Raw genomic sequence first — 22,668 nt, forward strand, 5'->3', positions numbered from 1 at the left:
CGCTTCAAAAATTTCCTTGTAAATCAGGAGCAATTCGCAGGTAGAAATTTGGTCCAGTAGATTTTCGTTTGGCACAAGCGGTTTTTTGTGAAATCTTTAGCTCTTGGGCAATTGAAATCGACTCACATGACTCTGTGATTATGTCGACATTTTAGAAAGCTTGCCATTCAGTGCGTATGCTATAAACACACATTCGCATTTCCAGTCGCCTGACTTCTGTTGTTGTCTTTAACAAACAAAAAGTGTAAAATACAGCGCACTTTTTCTTTGCTAGTGTCCATTTTTGACGATCGCTCAAACAAAACTGAGCTAATCAATTACAAAACAGTCGGAAAAATTTTTTAGTACGAAATATCCGATTTGACTCTTACAACCTGAGATACAGATAAATGAAACTTACTATTGCAAAAATAAAGGATTGTATTTACCTAATATATAGATTTTTATTTATATGTGTACATTGTAAATAAAAAGAAAATTGTGCCATTATAATTAAACTATGTCACAATAAGGAAAGTTAAATGTATTAGCTACGTGGTTTCCTTTTTCTGAAATTGATAAGAATTTTCATAAATTAATGAAGAAGAATTAAAGACCAGAGTCCCGTTGGCAACAAGATATTAAAGCTGCGATAAAAATAATCTCAAAGATACACAATAATCCTTCACCGTATTAAAAAATTCCGTCACATTAAATATTACCTGCGCGCTCCACTTTGACAGGATATTTCTGTATTCAATGAAATAGCAAAGGCACCTCGCATTATTATGTTTTCATTTTACGGCTTTGCTTATCTTGGGATTATATCAGTGGAAATACCCACATTTTATAATATATATATATTATATATATAATATTATATATATATATATATATATATATATATATATATATATATATATATATATATATATATATATATATACTAGCCACGCATATATAATATACATGGCTACAACTCGAGTATGGGTTTTCTACTTCTTTAGAATGCACGCCACGAGAATGATGCATAAAATTCCCGATATAATAGTCTTAATCAAATAATTGACATTAAGCTATTTAGATACAATTTTCAACTGTTTATTTCGAGAGTAAGAAAGTTTTCCAAAGACTTCGCTTTACCAATCAGTACAATATAAAATATTAGTATTTTAACTAATTAAGTGCACAAATACAAAATTGTATTGTCTTGACATTCAGTTATTTATTTATTTCTGATAGTAATTGCAAAAAGTAGAAAATGATTTTTTTTTATATCTTCACGTTTCCTAAAGCAGTCTCAAATAATACTAAATCCTAAACCTGAAAAAATCCAAATCTAGTCGACTCCTACAGACCTATTTCTCAAATTTCCACAATAGCTAAACTGTTCGAAAAACTAATAGTATTCGATATAACCAAACATTACCAATTACTTCTGGACCATCAATTTGTTTTTTGGCCGAAATACTCAACAGTTCAACAATGTCATCGGATAGTTAATAAAATACACATGGCGATAGGAGGAAGGAAAATCGTGTTTTTAAAACCTTTACTTGACTAGAATTCCCTCTTGATAAATATTTCTTTGCGTGTTATACTATTTATTACAATTTCAAGAATCTTCTTCAAAAACAAGTATTTTTCTAAATTCAGTTTACATAACTTTGATAAAATTATTAAAAATTGTATGATATATTCATACGTATTTAAATTGATAGGTAAAATTTTATAGTAATTTAATTGTTATTTCCCTGAATAAGAGTAGTTTGTTTTCGCCAAAATATCCGATTTGCTAATTCTATATTTCCTCTACGTATAAGTCACTCTGAAGCCTTTGAAACCAACAGAGAAAAAAATATGTGCATGCATGTGCGCCAATTATGTGAGCCTTCGCGAACGTTTTCTCAATACAGTTGCATTGATTTCAAAAATTCTAAAATTTGCGAAAAATCCTGAACCAATCGCTTAACATGGAAAATACTGCACAGCTGCTTTACTTGATGAGAAGCAGGCGTTCCATAAAGTCTGGCATGAGGGATTGCTTTATTGAAAATAGGCAAACTTTTCCAGAATATCACAATTCTCTATTTCTTATCTCGGTAATAGAAAATTTCAAATCAAATTAAACACAAAGTTTCTATCTTTCGCAATATAGAGGCAGCCGTTCCCACAGGGCAGCTGTCTTGGTCCCATGTCATACTCGCGATCAGACAATGATCGGTGCCCTATGCTGCTTGCGATAAGCTTCAACAACATTTAAACAGAATTGAAAAGTGGATAAATAATGGAGAGTAAACATCAATTATGCTAAATCCACTCAGTTCGAATATACAACAAAGTTATGCCGGATTCTACAGTAGTTATTATAAATATTTGGGTATGAATCGCAAACTAAACTGGATTTTCATATCAGTTTGAAATGTAAAAAAAAATGATAAAAGAAAGAATATTGGATATTGGGTCCGAAATTTAAACTATTACTGGACAACAAGCTCCTGCTATACAAAGTACTGATCGAACCAATATCGACGTACGTAGTCAAATGGGAATGCGCCAGCAAAACACAAATAGTGAAACTCCCAGAGACTACAGTCGATGCACGAAATAATAAACAATAGTAGTCTATCCCATTTGACCGTTTGAGAAACCGCAAAAAGTCTGTAATCATTTCAATCGCCGACAATCCGAATCCCATGAGTAGATTGAGAGAAAAAACAACATATTTATTTATTATAATTAATCAGAAATTTGAGTGTAAAGTTCATAAACAAGCCATGTTTACGAACACAAAAATTTTCGAGTTCAAGTAGATCCTAATAGCGTATAGAATATTTAGATTCTGATTGCAATTTAATTGTATGTAAAAACAATAAATCTTTACGTTTCAAGACCCCCTGAATACTTTGGATAAATATTCACAAATGAATGTTTGTGACTGTATGCTTGCATGTGTTTGTGTTGTGTTGATACACAATCAAGACGACGATTTCGGGTGCACTAATCGAATACAGGTACGTATATATAATTGTAAGTATTCTACGAGCTGTTGTTATTTGCTAGATTTTACTTTATTTTTTAATTTATTTCGATAAAATCAAATTTTGAAGTATATTTCAAGTAAAACTAAATTCACTACGTTATATCTGATTGACAGAGAAGGTTATACGACCTGGAACCTTGTGCCTTTCCAATATTTTGAAGATTTTTTATTTTAAATCTGAATACTTTTGTAATATTCGATTATTTTGCATAAAAAAAAAAAATTATTTAATCATTGACTATTAAATTTTATTTTAATTTATTAATGAATTAATTTATTATACAGCTAGATCTTCCTGCAATTGGTCTTAGACGCAATTTGACACTTCTAGTTCCTACACAAACTTTCATATTATTGCGTTAGTTCAGAAGGGCAATTTCTATAACACGTTTATATCAGACGTATCCACATAAAAAATAAAATCAAATAAATCTAGAACAAAGAATTGGATTTGTCATTCAATCAGTATTATGGAAACATATACGTCCCAACGCTTTACAAATCGAATTATCTATTGTTCGAAAATAGGTTTCCGACAAAGACATTATTGGAAAAAAAAAAATAAAACAAATGTTTTTATGAAAAAAACAAAGAAATGTACAATAGGAACAGAAGGATATATAAAATTAAATCATAATTAACTTCTCGTAGGGTAAGTTATTGTAATCGTCCAAAATGGAAATTGATTTTTTGTGTGTCCGCAATACTTCGTCCACGTCTTCGGGCGCACGGATCAAACAATTTGAATGGTTCAAAAACATTCGATTTCTATTGATAGGGCGATGTGCTGATTAGTTTTTGGCAAAGGCAGGTCCAGCCGTTACGGAGATACAGAGCGAAGAACGCAGAAAATTTAAACCGAGTTTTTGAGAGAACGGAGTATCCGATTTGAATGATCCAAAAATCATTCAATTTTAATGATTAACAGAAGTGTTGATTAGTTTTTGGCAAAGGCAGGTCCAGCCATTTTGAAAATACAGACCGTAATGTACCAAAAATGGCTGTTTTTGAGATAACTTCATTGATTCAAAAAACTTACTGCTTGTTTTGACAAAACAATTGTTTTGAAAAAATAAAAAAAATAAAATTTTTTTAATTTTTTTTTGTATATAGGAAATGATTCAGATTTTAATTTTAATTCTGGCTGAAGTTCTAAAGCTCACCTCTATACTTTAAATTTATAGTGTTTATAATAATCAATTTCAAAACATTTAATATTCCTCGAACATTTCGTCACGATACGGGACGTTCCAGCAATTTGTCTTAAGGCACGATGCTATACACCACTAGTTACTTTTTTATTCGATCTCCGGAACCGTTAGACCTGCCTTTCCAAAGGTTTAATCATATCTTAGTTTTGTCAATACAAATAAAATGTATTTCAAATGGAACGATCCGTTCTCTCAAAATCTGAACTACAATTTTTGTCTCCTTTTGCCTCGTATCACCGAACCGGGCTAGACTTGCCTTGGCCGAAAACTAATCAGCACGTCTCCTTATCAATAGGAATGGAATGTTTCTTGCATTATTAAAATCAGTTAGTTTATGCTCACGAAGTCGTCGACTAAAATTTGTATCCGCACAAACACACACATACATACATACATCAATTTTTTCTAAGTTATGCCAAAACTTAGTAAAGATGTATAAAAGTTTTCATTTTCGATTTTTTTGCGATTACTATAACTTAGAGGAGTTAATCATTGCATATCTTAACGTTTACGGGGTTTCTGAATATTTTGGCATATGTTGTGATAAGATAGATAGATTAAAAGTGTGTAGAAGTTTGTGATCCTCCGAAATGCTGCCGAACTCTATTAAATACACTTGCACTTTGTTTATATTTTTGAAGGACCAGATATATTTAGATAACGGCTATATCATACCGATTAAAAGATGATAAGTAGTTTAATTATTGTATATTGGAATGAAATAATACGATATTAAGATTTATAGATGATATGTTACTTAGTAGAAGTTTGAATTATTACTGACTAAAAAGATTTGCATTTTTTTTTATTTTCCTGGTTGGCCCATTTTGTGGAATTAAGCGACATCCCATTACAATTTTGGATCCAATCAATGGCTATTACTTTCATCAACCAATCAGGTATTGACCGGTGATTGCATGGTACGTAGAATTTAATCGGGTTACAGGTGATCCGAGTTTTTTAGAAAATATATCAATTGCAGGATGATATATTTAAGGACAGGATGCATGACAATAATATAGATTATTTTAATTTGAAATAGTATAACAAATGATTAGGATTTATTGCTGTTATCCTGAAAGAAAAAAAAATATAATTAGACCAAGGTTGGAAATGAGGCGTAAACAGCATACTTTTAAAAAATAGATACATGTATGTATTTTTATTGGTAGGGAGCATTGAAATGGAGCATCGGATTCAAATGATTTAATAAGCATCAATTTATAAAAAAAAATTAAATACCCAAAATTATTCGGATTCTAATTATAGCTAAAATTCTAAAGTTCACTTATATACTTGTCACTAATTTAACTTAAATGCCATTAAACTAACTCCGCTTGATTAAATTTTGTTTATTTACTTTTCCTGTAAACATAAACGTCGTCATTCAATTTATAAGCTCTCATGTTTTGACTATGAAATACGAATAATAAAAGTTATAGTATTTGTAATAATATATTTAAAAATATTTAAAATTTCTTTAATATTTTCGATACGGCAAGTTACAGCAATTTGCCTTAAGGGTGTTGCGCCAAAATTTGTCATTTTTTTCGGAATGAAAAGTAATAAAATCATGATGTTAAAGATAGTTATTTATTGTACTTGAAAGTAATAAAATAAAATATAATTGTAAAAAAAATTGAAAATGGAGGTACCACAGCCATTTCGGCGATTAGCGTCAAATCCGCAGCACGCAAAATAACTACAACAATTTTAACTTTTTTCATTTGAATTTTCAATGGTATATTTAAAATAACATTTCGAAGTGGCCATCATAGCGGATTTAAAAAATATCGATTCTTGTTTGTTTGGCGAGGCCTTTGTTCAAAATCGTTGAATTTCAATAAAAAAACGGATAGTAATTTGTTAATAATTAATGAACAAATTAACATAAATATTCAAATGAAAAAATCAATTTGTTGCAATTATTTTGCGTGCCATGTTATAATATCGTGTTATAACAAAAACGTGTTCAATATTTCGAAATAAACTATAGATAAGAAAAAATAAAAAAATGTCAGTTTAATTTCTTTGTTATTTTCTTCCCTTGATGATTTTATATTAGAGCGTCCTACTTTTGGCGCATCCGTCAAAGACTTTTCGGCATGCAAGCCGTTTATAATCGACTTCAAGACAAAAATTACATGTTTAGATGCCAATATAAATCCCCAAGACTATTATCATTTATAAAATATTGATTAGACCATCGTTGAAATTATCCCCAGCAATATTAGCCCCAATATAGTCAATCGTTATATGTGTTGACTCTGCACTGATCATCTATTGGTTGAAAATGCTTTAGCAGTTTATTCATACAATATAAATGTTTACTAATAACATATATTAATATAATCCAGATGATACATGTTATAATTTTGCTTTATAATATTTTTTGTTAATGTATTTGAGCGGTGTTGGTTCGGAGCAGTCCGACGCGTATAGAAAAAAGCTCATAATTACAAGCAGGGCCAGATTTAGAAATTTGGCGCCCAGGGGCACTGACAAAAATGACGCCCCATCCCTGAAATTTTACGAATTTTCGAACTTTTTTTAAAGCAATCGCGCTACTTCAGCTGCGAGGGACAAAATATATCGCAATTTTTTTTCTAACGGATAAACAATGTTACAGAACTTATATAAATGTCAACAAAGTTTATACTATTATTATTATAATATCTTTAAAATATCTGATAATTTAATGTCCATATGTCTTATGATCACTTTTGTCCGCCAAATGTTTCTTTTTCAAATTTTCTTATTGGATCATCAAAACCGGTAAACCTGCCCCCCAGAAATTTAAGCAGTTATTTATTCTGTAATTTTTTTGAATGTTATTGGACGCTTTTTTCTCAAAAACTGAATTGTCATTTTTAGCATTTTGGTCCGTATCTTCAAAACAGTTGGACCTGCCTTGACCAACAACTAATCAGTAAGTTTCCTTATTAATAGAAATTGAATCATAAATCGGTTGATCCGTGTTCTCGAATTAATTAAAAAATATTAGATTTGTATTGTTGGGGAGACGTGCTCATTAGTTTTTGGTACAGGCATTTCTTGTCTGAAATAGCTACGCAGCACGATTGCTTTGCAAAGAGTTCATAATTTTCGAAAAATTTCAAAATACATAAAATGTGTTTTAAAAGCTTTTTTTACATTTTTCAAAAAATTTTAAAGCTCTTTATAAAATGTAAATTTCAATACGGGATGTTTCAGTAATTTTTCTTAAGGCACAATACCATGAGTCACTGGTTCTAATTTTTTTTCGACGCTATAAGCTTGGAAGTGCACAAATTCGTCATTTTAAGAGGTCTCGAGAACTGAAGAACATATTTTTCTTAAGCTTGTTTACGGATATTTATATTAGTCAAATTGCCAAATTTGATAACTTATTAACCAATTTTAAAGTTTACGTTCGGAGAGGGAGGCAATGCAAAATAATAAATTTTAGTTATCGGTTATTTCAACCCAAATTTTGCATTGCAATTGTATTATGTTTTGTTAATTATATTTTTTGAAATAAAAAATGTTGTTAAAAAAAGTTGATTATATTGTATAGAATTTCCAATTTTGCCGCCCCCCAAAATTTGCCGCCCCGATACAGTAGGGATTTACAGTAGCCCCGATTGCCCCTACTGTAAATCCAGCACTGATTACAAGTAAAAGAAGAAAATGTCACTCATAAAATTCCTCATATTCTAAAAGGTTCAAAGTATATTTATAATTTTAAGCCTAAATTTTTTATAGTTTTTCGAAAAATCTACAGTTGTTTAAACCCTTAAGTAAGCGCTGCTGGTATAATTATATTGAATGGAAATTTTTACCATATCTCATACTAAATTAGAATTTGAGTTATATTCAGTTTATATTCAAAGGAACTGCACTCACCGAAATGAAAACTTCTTCGGCCTGCTGCAGTATAGCAATCCTCGACCATCCAAACTTCTCCATTAGTTTGATCCTCGTCGGGTTGTGCACCGTAGCGGACGGATGCGTCCGAAACAGAGTTGGAAAACGCCGCCTGTCCGACAAGGCCGGAGATGAAGCCCCATAGCACAACTAGAACAATGTAATAATGTAATAATACACACGTCAGCAAACTTAGATTCAATATAACTAAGAACTTAATGCATAATGGTATGTCTCTGTCACCGTAGAATTTTTTATTTGATTTTCTTACAAGTAGCTTTTATTTTTATCATATAAACAAAAAAAAGTATATTTAAGATTGTGTTGATAGATGTAGCAATCAGTTGTCACAGCTCAGCGTTTCAATATGCAATTACAAAGGCTCCGCAATTTGACTTTGAGCAATTATATTGTCAAAATCAAATCAATTACATCACAACAAATTACACATATCATCTAATTCATCATTGCAGAAGTGTTTTTTGCGGTTTTTCAAAAGTTTGTCACCTGATCCTTTGAACCCCAAATGGTATTTTCATTTACCATAGACTTATATTTTAAAGTAAAACTTTTTTAGGCGCGACTAGGGTGTAAATCCGTACAAATGCAACAGAAGTCCGTTACGCCCAAACTGTTCATCACTCGCTCCCGATGAGATCATTTCTATACGGGCCAATTGTGATTAGTTGTCGTTTATGTAAATAGAGATCTATCGTTGCATGCGTACCGACATCAACGTTGCATGCGTACCGGCATCAATGTTATATGCCGTACCGATATCAACAAGAAAATCGGCATAGATAAATAAACATTTTAAAATTATATCGTAGTACAAATCTTGATTTAATAAAAAATGCCTGAATCAAAAGAATATTTTACCCTGTTCCTTAAAAATAATTATACGTAAAATGATAATCGTAAGTTAATTGATTAGAAATTATTTCTATATTATTCGTAGTTTCCATAAATCTTTGAAGTTATTGAAATGGAAAATATTTTTTAGGCAAGACAGATATTACAGCTGTTCAAAGAATGAGATTATATCGCCAGCAAAAAAGTAAAAAAAAAACAAGCAGTCAATGAATGTATGGATGTTAATTTTAATTGCAAGAAGTTCTTCAAACACAATTACATGATGAGTGAAGTTGCGAAAACAATATTTGTTTAGGCGTTGTTCAACATAATCCACTGTGTGAACGAATATTGTAGAATTTATTATTCAGCAATTACTTCATTTCTCTAATAAAGGTTCATTTCTAAATGCTAATTGCAATGACAAACCGATCAAGTCTGTTTTAAATATTGTTATTAAATATTATACATATTTTAATGCTATTATAAATATATAATTTACAACTTATCATTATATAGATGTGTATAATGGTTGACACTAATAAATGTGTGCATCACGAGTATTACCATATTACTAATAAACATTATTTAAGATTGTTTTATGATGTATTTATTTTTACTTAAATGCCATCTTGTACTGCTTGTACAGTAGCAAATGAGTTTTACTTCAATCGCGAGTGAACCCTACGCGCACTCTTTTTTCAAAATATTTATTGCTTTTGTTAACTTACTTTACTGTTTTTTTTACTATTTTTTTATTTTTTGCATCTTTGTCAGAACAAAGGTTCAACTTGTTCTTAATACCCCACCTACTCGTAAACTTTTATTGAGGTTATACAAAATAAACTGCTGAATCCAACTTAAAAATAACGCCCTTATATAATAAGTAAATATTGTGTACTTTAAAGTTATATAAAGGTCTTGTAAACTAAAGAGCATTGCTCACAACCAAAAAAAAACTTTTAAGAGTAACTTTTAAGAATAAATAATAAAAAAGAATTAAAAAAAACTTTAGTTTTGGATTTTCAAACATTGCCATTTATCTTTCGATAGCGACGTTGTTAAAATTAAAGTGATGGCTTATACATTTTTTCCCACTACTTTCAAATATTGTTGTTAAAAAATTCTTGTTTTTGAGATATCGGTGGTTCCATTTGCATTTTACAGATATATTTTAATATATTAAAGAGGTTTCACGAAACAATAGCTATATAAGTCTTTTTAAACAATGCTTTTTGGTCATTTGATACAACAATAGAATTAAAAAATTTAATATAAATAGCTTTAATCTAAGAGTTGCTAAAGAATTTTGTATATTTTTGTATAGAAATGTGTATCAACTCTTACTACAATGCTATGGTAAGCACTTCTAAGCATCTCTGCTATTTAGTTGATCACAATAATATGTTTCTTGAAATTAAATTTATAATATTTACAAAGATCACACTGCATACAAGTCTAATGTGGAACTTATTGATAACTATTCGTCAGAAGAAATCAACTTCAGAGGTGTAATAACTAGTGATTTAATTTATTACTTATAAAATTGCTTTTGAATCAATACACATTATAAAACAATTCAATAACGTATACGGTATAGGTATATATACCTTAGGTTTTAGGTATATATACCTAAAAATTATATTCAGACATTTAAACTAAACAACAGTGCTCGAAACTAAAACAACTAACAACGAAATGACAATGACAATGTTTATTTCGTGCTAGCATATGCCTCATTTGAGCGAATATTTAGCAAAATGCCTCATTTAATTTTTCAACAAGCTTAATTTATAACCGTATTTAAACAACGAAACCAGTTAATTTTTTATAATTTGAACTGCAATTTCCGAACATAAATGCAGTATTATAGAAGAATAGAAATACATTATGTTTAAAGACAAGTTGCTGAAACTTGCCTATTGAAAAAAGAATATAATGAGTATTTGCATTTTTTACAATTTATATTTAATTATCTCCGTCGCTATTTGATACATATGAATTTCTAAATAAATTACTATCATATCAAATAACAATAAATAACAATAGCAACACATTCATTTTTTTTTTAAATAATAATGACTCAAAAACAAGAATCAGAATTATTTTAACTGAAATTTCCAGTAGATTATAAAAGTGGGTATTATACATTATAGTTCTCGTATTAAATACGAAAAACACAGAGCATTACGCAACTCGTAAAGGCATTAGCAAAAGCTGGAGCTTTGTCATCTTTAACGATGTCGTAAAAATGTCTTGAAGGCCCGCTGTCCCTTATATATTATTTTGTTTACATCCGTCATCAAATAATTCGGCTTTTATATCATTCCGGGGTATATGATGCCCGCAATCGCGTTTCACGAGCTTTGTACAGAGAAGAATGGGTATTCGAAAATATTCATAGAAATTTTAACATATGGTTGGCTTTGTTCAATGTAATAGGTTTTAAAAAAGGCAGGGTGATTTTAGTATTTGTATGTAAATCTGCAAAGAAAACACCAATAACAACGATGGTATATTTACACAAACAATGGGAAATAAATGAAAATATAGGAAAGCAAAAATATCACAATTTTCTGAATCGGAGTAACATCACATAAATCTAAAATATTTTATCATTAACAGTAATAATAAAATATTGTTCTTTAATATTGCGCCGTATCTGATTTTGCTGATATTTTTTAACTTTCCGTAGGGTAAGTTATTGTAATCGTACAAAAACCGAAATTGAAAGTTTTTACATTTCTTCACGTATTGAAGGTTTCAGAACATTTTGGCATACCTCAGAAAAAATGGATGTGTGTGTGTATATATGTATGTATACAATTTTTTGTCCACATTTTGAAGCGCACGGATAAACCGATTTGAATAATTCAAAATACATTCGTTTCCTGTTAATAGAGAGATGTGCTGATTAGTTTTTGGCAAAGGCACGTCCAGCTTTTTCGAAGATAAGAAGCAAAGAGTGCAGAAAATAGAAATGGATTTTTTGAGAGATCGGAGCATCGATTCGAATGATCCAAAAAACATTCAATTAGTAATGACGGGGAGAAGAGATGATTAGTTTTTGGCAAAGGCAGATTTAGCGGTTTCGGAGATAAATGTGCAGAAAATGGCAGTTTTTGAGAGAACTAAGCGTCTGATTTGAATGATTCAAAGAATTTTCTGCTTGTTTTAACAAAATAATTGCTTTTGAAAAACAAATATTTTTTTTGTATATAGAACATAATTCTGATTTTAATTGTAATTTTGACTTGAGTTCTAATATACTTTAAACAAATATTTTCAACTTTGATTTCAATTTATATAATTCTTATAAATATTCGACAATGTTAAAATATTGATTTATTTGATAACATTCAATATTCCTCGAACATTTCGATGCGGTACGGGAAGTTCTAGCAAATTTCATTAAGGCACGATGCCATACACACCACTAGTTTATAATTTTTTTTGTTCTGCTATATTTGCAAAATTGGTAATCTAATCCATTTTACCCCATAGCTCACTTAAAAAAGATAGCCAAATTGCAAGAAGATCCACTATTTAATTTTAAAATTTTACGCAAGAATAGCTATATTATATAATATATGCAATGCTATTTATTAAGCTGCAAAACAAAACTAGAGTTATAATCTTTATCAACTCTTACTAAGACCATAAATCTTGCCTTGGTAGGTATTTCTGTTTAATTTGTCATGATCAGTCTTATTGTTCCTTGAAATACATTTCTTACAAATAAGGTAAACATATTTCCATTTGAAATATACAATTCATTGAAATATTTTTTACAAAGACACAACTGTATACATTTTTATGATTTCGCTTTCATTGAAAACGATTTCCTATTGTAATCTTTGAAATATACTTATAATATCTGTAATTGTATAAATCAAATTGTTTAATACATTTCATTTCATCCTTTTCGTGTTCTGAAAATGTATTTTATTTAAGTGCGGATGTAAACTGTAATCAATAGCTATTAACGCATCAATAAAGAACGTATTAGATTCTGATCAGAATCGCTCAAGCACGCAGCAAAATTTTAAATTTTGATAAATTTTTGAATCCAACCGCTTATTGTAAACCTCCAATAATTCAGAATGTTATTTCAGATTACGAAATCTATCGTTATACAAAGTTTAATCAAAATCAAAAAATGTTTTTCCAAATAAAAAATACGCGACTTCCGACTAATACATTTCTTAAAATTTTGTTTTCTTAAAATCGATTAAAAAAAATAAAGCCTAAAAATTTTACACCTTTCTGATAATGACAAAAAAACGGCTTGGCCGATAGTTGCGCAAAGCTAATCAACGCAAGTCTTTACCAGATACATCGAAAAGCTTTTAATTTTCCGAAATTGGTCTAGTCGTTTTTAAAAAATTGTCGACAAAAGGTCAAAAATTGGTTCACATACACACATATACATACCAAAATACAATACCAAATTTGGTCTCATTGGATGTTGAAAAGTTAAAAAATAATATAAGTTACCTTGTAATTTATTTTGTAATATAACATGTATTTAATGCAAATAAGCAAATTTGCAAATATGCAAATCTAAGTTCTTGATCTGGCACTGGTAGACCCTCAGTGCATATTGTTCTTTTTTCTGAAGAGTGTGCTGTCATAAAGCGCGCCAAATAAACTCGCAATGTCAGTCATATTCATAACATTTCATACCATAAGCTCTGTCTAAAAGCTCTGCATTTTATAGTAGTAACCAGAGAAGCTATGAGTAAAGCCAACGGGAAATGTAGTATGATAATTTATTAGTATTACTTTAGTTGGAACAGACCATAACTTTTAAATTATAATTCAATTGATCTTAAATATAATGAATATTTATTCAAAAAAATAATAAACTAGTTGAAGGTGGTTTATTGCCATAAGGGCCTAAGGCAAGTTGCAGCGACTTCTACATCTCAAATTGTATGCATGTAGGTGTACCCAAGTTGTATGCATGTATGTGTTTTCTTAAATTTGATTAAACTTATGAAGTTCTAGCAATGATTTGTTTTGCAAGAAAATTAGGAAAATGAGCAAAAAAATAAGAAGTTTCACCAAGAGGCAAGTTTATTAAAATATATTAAGTTTGATGTGGTAATAAATGTTTTAGATCATAAAAATATTTAATAAATCATACAATGTTATAAAATATTTCACTTTACCATTATAGCTCAAAAGACATTCAAAGTAATGTCAGACTAAATGTTATTTGAGAACCGAGTTTTAATAACATTTTTTCAACTTCCTTGAAAAATTTGATTTGCTAATTTCATGTTTTCTCAACGTTTCAAGCCATTCTGAATCGAATGAGACCAAATTTGGAAAAAGTATGTGTGCATGTGTGTGAATAGGTTTTTTGACGTAAAGTTAAAAACCGAAATTTCGCAAAATCGACTTAAAAAATTTAAAAGCCATTCGATGCCAGAAAAGTGAAAAAATTTTCGTCCACGTTTTAGCCTACAGTTTTGAATCGATCTTGAAAATTCAAAGACCGTTCGAAACATATTGATCGGGAATCGTGCTGTTGAGTTTTTGGTAGAGATCGGCCGGGCCGTTTTCTTGTAATAGTGTTCAAAAATTTTTTTTTTCAATGAATTTTCTTCAATGATTTTACCAAACCCATAATCGTATAGATCATACTCAAATATTACGGTCCTACGACAAATAGTTTAAATTTAAAAATTCGTTAAAGATTGCAATAATTAGTATCGTTTTTTGGTATTTGTCAAAATTAGATCTTTCATCGAAGTTTCCTCAAAAACACCGGAACCGATTTCAGAAATTTAAAGGCCATTTAAATTATCTCAATAAGGATTATCATTTGTCAGTTGTGTGCTACGATTCTTTGTGATTTGAAAAACATTTCTTTCGCATTCATCATGCTACCGAATCGACTTTTAAAAATCCAAAACTGTTTCAAAGATACTAGTTGGGAATGATACTGATTAGTTTTAGGTGAAAATTTACCGAGCCATTTTCTTGTAATTAACTGTTGAGAAAAAATTTAAGCCGATTTTTATGAAACTTTCTTTGGCGATTCATATCATGGTCTTATAGAACTTACTGAAATATTACGGCCTTACAACAAGTATGTAGTTTAATTTTAAAAATTCATCAAAGTTTGAGAAAATGAGTAGTGTTTTTAATGTTTGCTAAAATTAAAATTAGACGATTTACTTGGTCTAGCGATAGAGAACCTGGTCGTAATAAACATACTAAAGCATTAAAATCCTACGAAAACTGGTTTGATTATTAAAAAATACTGAATTTTGAAAATTCGTTTTCAGAAAATACTCCTACCTGGTTAACATGCTCGATTTTTAATAATGTGTAATAAATCCACTTCGAATACTTTGAACCACTCAAATTAATTTATTTATCATGGATTAAGTCGATTATTTACACATATCGGGTATTGAACGCTATTAAACTATTATTATTAAATCGTTATCACTGCTGCTTGACAACACCCTGCTCGAAGTGGGTATCGAACCCGGGACCTCTGATTCAAGTTCCGTCGCTCTTAACCGCTTATCTACGGGTGAGCCCCAATAACAAAATTATCAAAACAGTTTTATTAATAGAGTTCGTTTCTTGCAATTACTGATTAAAAATTTGTTAACTATGAACTAGTATATTATATAATATTGCATATCATTGATAAATATGAGTTCTGAATAACACAAAACGACTCAATCGAATGAATATTTTTGTTATGCATGGAGAAATATTTATTCACTTTACATTTCAATAATTTCATCTATCTGACCCAATAGAATATGCAAATTTCTGATCGATATGTTCACATCTAGCTGACAGTATCATCATAACTTCGGAGCGTTTGGGGACCACAAGTTTGCTCCATCACGCTCCCAACAGACACCGAAAACACGTCAGTCATGGATCATATCGTGGCATAAAATATAAATAGACGTTTCGTTTTCTTTTGTTGGTTTATTTGTTTATTCAATGCCAACATAAACTATATTTAAAATTTAAATTTGTTGCAGTATTATTGTAAAGATATTACGGTAATAAATTATCTAGGTGTAAGCGGCATTTTGATCTGAGGCTAGTTGTAAAAACACAAAATAAGGTTTCTTTATTTACTTAAAATTATCAACTGTTCATTTCGAAAATGAAGATTTTTCTTTTACTGAAAACCAATCAATGCAATTATAAATATGTTTCAAATAAATTTATATACATGCATATTCATTTTATGAGCACAATTATCCTTCCCACCAAAGTCTTACGAACAGTTTTTAAATTTTTAAAATAAATTCTGGATTTTATGCTAAAACATGGAAAAATTGACTCATACACACACATAAATTGGTCTAAAGTTTAGACTCTTAACGAATAAGAATGACTTGAATCGTTGAGAAAACGCAAAATTTGATTAGGTGTTGTTTAACATAATCCACTGTGTGAACGAATATTATAAAATTCATTATTCAGCAATTACTTCATTTCTTTAATGTTAATTACAATGACAAACTGATCATGTCATATTTGAAGTATGACTTTAATTACACTATTGTTTTTAAATATAATGCATATTTTTAATGCTATTATAAATATATAATGTATAATTTATCATTACATAAATGTGTATAATGGTTGACACTAATAAATGTGTGCATCACGAGTGTTACCATATTACTAATAAACATTATTCAAAATTGTTATATGATGTACTGTACTTTGTACAGTAGAAAATAAGTTTTACTTCAATCGCGTGTGAACCTTACGCGCACTCTTTTTTATTTCTAAAAATCATTGCTGTATTCCTATAAAAAAGCAGATATTTGTAAAACGTTTTGAATCCTAACATACATACTTAGGGGAGACCGGTTACTGATGTCACTTTTTTAGCAGTAATAATTTTGTCAATCAATCAATTATCTGGAAGAAAAGTAAATTAATAGGTAACTTGATCATTTGTCTACGTGGAATTTTTGAATGAATGTCCTTAAATACGCTGGATAAATCATATAATCTAATCATACAAGAAAAGAGCGTTTGTCACAACTGTCCACATCTCCAGGACGATCGCGATAGCCATGAACATGGGTTAAAAAACTATAGCTATATACACTAAAATATAATGCCTTAGTTTCATAAATTTGTAATACAACACAACATAATCATTTAAACAACTAATGAATATAAATATAATAATTTATAATAAAAAATATTTTTTTAACAAAATTTTAATATAAATCCTCGTGATTTTTTTTCTTATATTAAATTTTACTTTTTCTTTTATTTTGCATTTTGCTTTTTTGGTAGTTATGTTTTTCGCCCGAAAAAGATACGAAATACATGTCACAACGGTACCCACAAAATTCGTAAAAACCGTACCCAACACACACTTTTGAAAACAAATCATAGTGAAGACTAAGGTAAATTATCTAGACAAAAACTAATTGCTGGTAATTAATTACTAACGTTTAATTTACAGCAAAATAACAAACGCGCGTAAGGTTCACACGCAATTGAAGTAAAACTTATTTGCTACTGTACAAGATGTCATTTAAGTAAATACATCATATAACAATTTTGAATAATGTTTATTAGTAATATGGTAACACTCGTAATGCACATATTTATTAGTGTCAACCATTATATACATTTATATAATGATAAATTATAAATTATATATTTATGAAAATTATAAAGAAATGAAGTAATTACTGATTAATAACTTCTATAATATTCGTTCACACAGTGACTTATGTTAAGCAACGCCTAAACAAATATTGTTTTCGCAACTTCACTCATCATGTAATAATTATGTTTGAAAAACTTCATAAAATTAAAATTAACATACATTCATTGACTGATGGTATTTTTTTAATTTTTTGCTGGCGATATAATCTCATTCTTTAAACAGCTGTAATATCTGTTTTACCTAAAAAGTATTTTCCATTTCAATAACTTCAGAGATTTATAGAAACTACAAATAATATAGAAATTATTTCAATAAACTTATGTTTCATACAGGGCGCAAACTCTGCATTTGTTTTATTATTTTCATTACAATTATTACGGAGGGCAGGGCGAAATATTCCCCTGATTCAGGCATTTTTCATTTGTACTTCGATATATCTTTAAAATGATCATTTAATTATGCCGATTTCCTTGTTGATATCGGTGCACATACAACGTTGATTCCGGTACGCATACAACGACAGATCTCTGATTCACATACGCGACGACTAATCACAATCGACCCGTATAGAAATGTTATCATCAAGAGCGAATGGCGAATCATTGGCACTCGACTCTTATCTTATCTGCCGTAACGCACTTCCGTTGCATTTGTACGGAAATACATCCTAGTCGCGCCTAAAGAAGTTTTGCTTCAAAAAAAGTTAATTTTGACTCTTTAAAAGCAATGCGGTCTACAGATCATGTCAATTTAGGGTCTGACGCTATGCAATAATTTGAACTTGTTCGTGTAAAAACATGATCTCTGATACATGATCTTTCTATGTTTGGACCCTATCTCAAAATCAGTAATCTTTGGACCCTATCTCAAAATCAATATATTTTGTGAAATCTGTTGAATTCCAACCAGATTCAAAAATATTTTTTCAGATATTCCAGAATAATCAAAAAGATCAAAACCTAAATAATAACAAAATTTAAAAGAGTTGAATAGTTTTTAACCTTTAGTTCTTATTAACTTACCCTTTGACGACCTAATATTATCTAGTGTCTGTAAGTTCACAAAGCCATTGCCATGGCAAAGTTTAAATCTATTCTGCATTAACCTAAATCTACATAAGTCTGAATAAACCTAGATTCACCTTGGCACAGAGCATGTTGTTTTGCAATTAAATCTAAAAGCAATAAGTTAAAATTGTATTCCATAACTCACCACCACCAGATTCCACATTTTGGCGGCTTCCGCGACGGTCGTGCAAACAGTGCTGCAGCCGGCGAGCAGCATAAGTTTGTTGGGCTTGTTGTATAACAGATTATACATGACGCTTGCCCCCAGACCGGGTTCGCACTGAAAACAATACAGAAACCATATTATAGTGTGTTTAGTTCCAACCCGAAACATGAGATAACATATACACTAATCAGAATTGATTTATATCCCACAATTAGGCGAAACAAGTTTACTATTCTTCGCTATGAAGGACTGGATAAAGCGGAAAAGATAGATATATTTATGCCCTTAATTATATGAGTATGAATAAATTAATATATATATATATATATATATATATATATATATATATATATATACAGAGCCCGATTTAGAAATTTGGCGCCCCGGGGCATTGACAAAAATGCCGCCCCATCCCTGAAATTTTACGAACTTTCGAACTTTTTTTAAAGCAATCGCGCTGATTCAGCTGCGTAGGGACAAAATATAGGATATAACCCATATAAATATAAACAAAATTTATACTTTTTATTAAAATATTTTTAAAATATCTGATAATTTGATATGCATATGTCTTATGATCACTTTTCTCCACCAAATGTTTCTTTTTCAAATTTTTTTATTGGATCATCGAAACCGCTAAACCTGCCTCCCACAAGTTTAAGCAGTTATTTATTCTATAAATTTTTTTAATGAAATTGGATGCTTTTTTTTCTCAACAACTAAATTATCATTTTTGCCATTTTGGCCCGTATTTTCAAAGTAGTTGGACCTGCCTTGGCCAATAACTAATCAGCACGTCTCCTTAACAATAGAAATTGAATCATTTAAACCGGTTGATCCGTGTTCACTTGAATAATTAAAAAATATTAGATTTATATTAATGGGGAGACGTGCTGATTGGTTTTTGGCACGAGATTTGATATTTCTTCTCTGAAACAGCTACGCAGCGCGATTGCTTTGCAAAAAGTTCATAATATTCAAAAAATTTAAAAATACAAAAAATGTGTTTTAAAAGTCAATTTTTTTCATTATCAATTTTTTTCAATTTTAAAACTCTTTATAAAATGTAATTTTCAGTACGGGACGTTTCAATAATTTGTCTTAAGGCACAATGCCATGCGTTACTAGTTTACATTTGTTTTGAACGCTATAAGCTTGGAAGTGCAGAAATTCGTCATTTTAAGAAGGCTCGAGAACTGAAGAAAATTTTTTTCTTAAACTTTCAGCTTGTTTACGGATCTTTATATTAGCCAAATTGACAAATTTGATAATGACCTATTAACCAATTTGATAATTTACGTTCGGAGAGGGAGGCAAGGCAAAATAATAAATTTTAATAATCGGTTATTTCAACCCAAATTTTGCATTGCAATCGTATTATGTTTTGTTAATTATTTTTCTTGAAATAAAAAATGTTGTTAAAAAAAAGTTGATTATATTGTATAGAATTTTTTTTTCACTATCCAAATTTTGCCGCCCCCAAAAATTTGCCGCCCTGGGCAGTAGCCCCGATTGCCCCTACTGTAAATCCAGCACTGTATATATATATATATATATATATATATATATATATGTTACGGAAAATGTGCACATTCACCGCTGAATGTGCACATTCCCCAAAACGCTAGTTGAATGTGGAGTTCTCAAACAAACAAATTATATGAATGGTGTACGTGCGTACTTGGAGCGGTCTCATGAACATCTTGCGTATTTGGCGCATGTGCACTAAATAGTTAATCAGTTAATAGTTAAGTAGTTATAGTGGAAAGTGAATAATTAATATTAAATAGTAAATAGTTAATAGTTAATTGTTAGTTAAATAGTGAATAGTGATAACTGAATAGTTAAATAGTTAGTAGTTGAATAGTGAATAACAATAAATGAATAGTTATTAGTAAATAGTGAATTAAGATTAGTTGAGTTGTGGATAGTTAAATAGTAAATAGTGAAAAGTTAATAGTTAACAGGTAAATAGTTGAATAGTGAATAGTGATAACTGAATAATTAGTAGTATATAGGGAATAGTGATAACTGAATAGTTAATAGTAAATAGTGAATAGTGAATAGTTAATAGTTAATAGTATATATTTGAAGAGTAAAATAGTGAATAGTAAATAGTGATAACTGCATAGTTAATAGTATATAGTTAGTAGATAATAGCAAATAGTGAATAAATATTAGTAAATACTGAATTAAGAATAGTTAAATAGGTAATAGTTAATGGTTAAATAGTTAATAGTTATTAATAAAATAAATAATAGTTTACCGTTAATAGTTACTAGTGAACAATAAATAATGGATATTAATATGCATATGACTAAAATAAATGATAAAAATATAAATATAAATATAAATATAAATAAATGAATTATTATTTCACCCGCACGTGCGTACGAGCCTGAGTAGAACTCACATTCGCCAATTGAGCCGGTAAATGTGCACATTCACCGGTGAATGTGTACATTCACTGAAATATGCACATTTACCGTAACATATATATATATATATATATATTTATATATATATATATATACTAGCTGACCCGGAAAACGTTATTTTGCTAGTAAAGTATATTCTAAACAATTCCTAGAGAATCAAAAAAAATACTTTTAATGTATAAGGATTTGAATACTATATGTACAATGAAGTATAATAAAACCCCAATAAAACATATGAACCATATAGTTCATATCATCTACTTCTTTTATTTTTTATAAAGATCACACTGCATACATCTTTCGTATAGAACGTCGTCAGGTTAATTCATCGTCAGAGTTGTAATACCTGTTAACTTAAAGTATTTCTTGTAAAATTATTGTCTTGAACTTGTTTAAAAAAAAATCATTTACTATTTTCTTATTGTTTGCACCTTGCCAGTGTAAAGATTTACGTGGTTCCTTTTACTTTAAATACATGAATGCTATTCTAGAGATTATATAAAAAAAACTGTTGAGCGCAGAACTGAAAATACTACTAAAAATACTTTTTTTAGAAAATTGACAATATAGCAATGCATCTTGTGATAAAAAGTCGCTTTAATGCGATATGTGGTTTTTGAGTTAATTGGTGGCGGACCATTTTACCCGCAGGTTTAACCAACCTCTACCCTAGCTTCTTATATATAAAAATAGAGCTCTCGATAAAATGATCCGCTAAAACTCGAAAACGGCTAAACCGATTTGGCATTTTAAATATCTACTTTTTTGAAATGTTAATATGAAAATGCATTTTTTGGCGTTGTAGCACTCTTTTTTGCAAATTATATTTTTCACAAACACGGTGCTCTGAAAGATCTCATTTGTATATTTATATACTCATTGGCATTTATAAACCATTTTCTAGGTTATATATTATTTTTTATTTATGTTATTTCAATTCATAACCTAAATTCGATGTCGATCAAAGGAACATTTTGTCGAATAACATTTTCCCAGTTATAATTTCCCGTAATTTATCGAAGAATAGATAGTAATATATAAAGATCCGGGGTTAAAAAGGTCCACCACCGATGTGTCAGAAACCAGTAAAGTTAAGCATTGTTTAAAAACAATATTTGAAAGTAGAGGGAAAAAGATGTATAGCCAGCTATAACCTTGATTCTTATGACTTTGCTATTGGGAAATAAACGGTAATCTTTGAAAATCTATAATAAAACTATTTTTTTCCGTTGGTAGTTTTTTAGTATTAGTTAAAAATGTTTTTATTTTGTAAAATACGTTTAAAATTAAAAGATAATTTTTTGAATGACATCAAAA

At 29.6% G+C, this 22,668-nt stretch overlaps 1 protein-coding gene across 1 annotated transcript in view; it reads right to left on the reverse strand.

Annotated features, from left to right (window-relative positions):
* LOC113372312 (gamma-aminobutyric acid type B receptor subunit 1) overlaps window positions 1-22,668 on the reverse strand; it is a 303,069-nt gene that overhangs the window by 220,787 nt on the left and 59,614 nt on the right. The window contains exons 2-3 of the mRNA XM_026612635.1: window positions 18,893-19,027; window positions 8,119-8,289 (exon numbers count right to left, since the gene is read on the reverse strand). Coding sequence (XP_026468420.1) covers window positions 8,119-8,289; window positions 18,893-19,027 — 306 coding nt within the window. The remainder of the gene's footprint in view (window positions 1-8,118; window positions 8,290-18,892; window positions 19,028-22,668) is intronic.

This window comes from Ctenocephalides felis, unplaced genomic scaffold (genome assembly GCF_003426905.1).
Source record: "Ctenocephalides felis isolate EL2017-DRISC unplaced genomic scaffold, ASM342690v1 CF-g0.4_SCAFFOLD_01604, whole genome shotgun sequence".
In the NCBI taxonomy this organism is placed as follows: domain Eukaryota; kingdom Metazoa; phylum Arthropoda; class Insecta; order Siphonaptera; family Pulicidae; genus Ctenocephalides; species Ctenocephalides felis.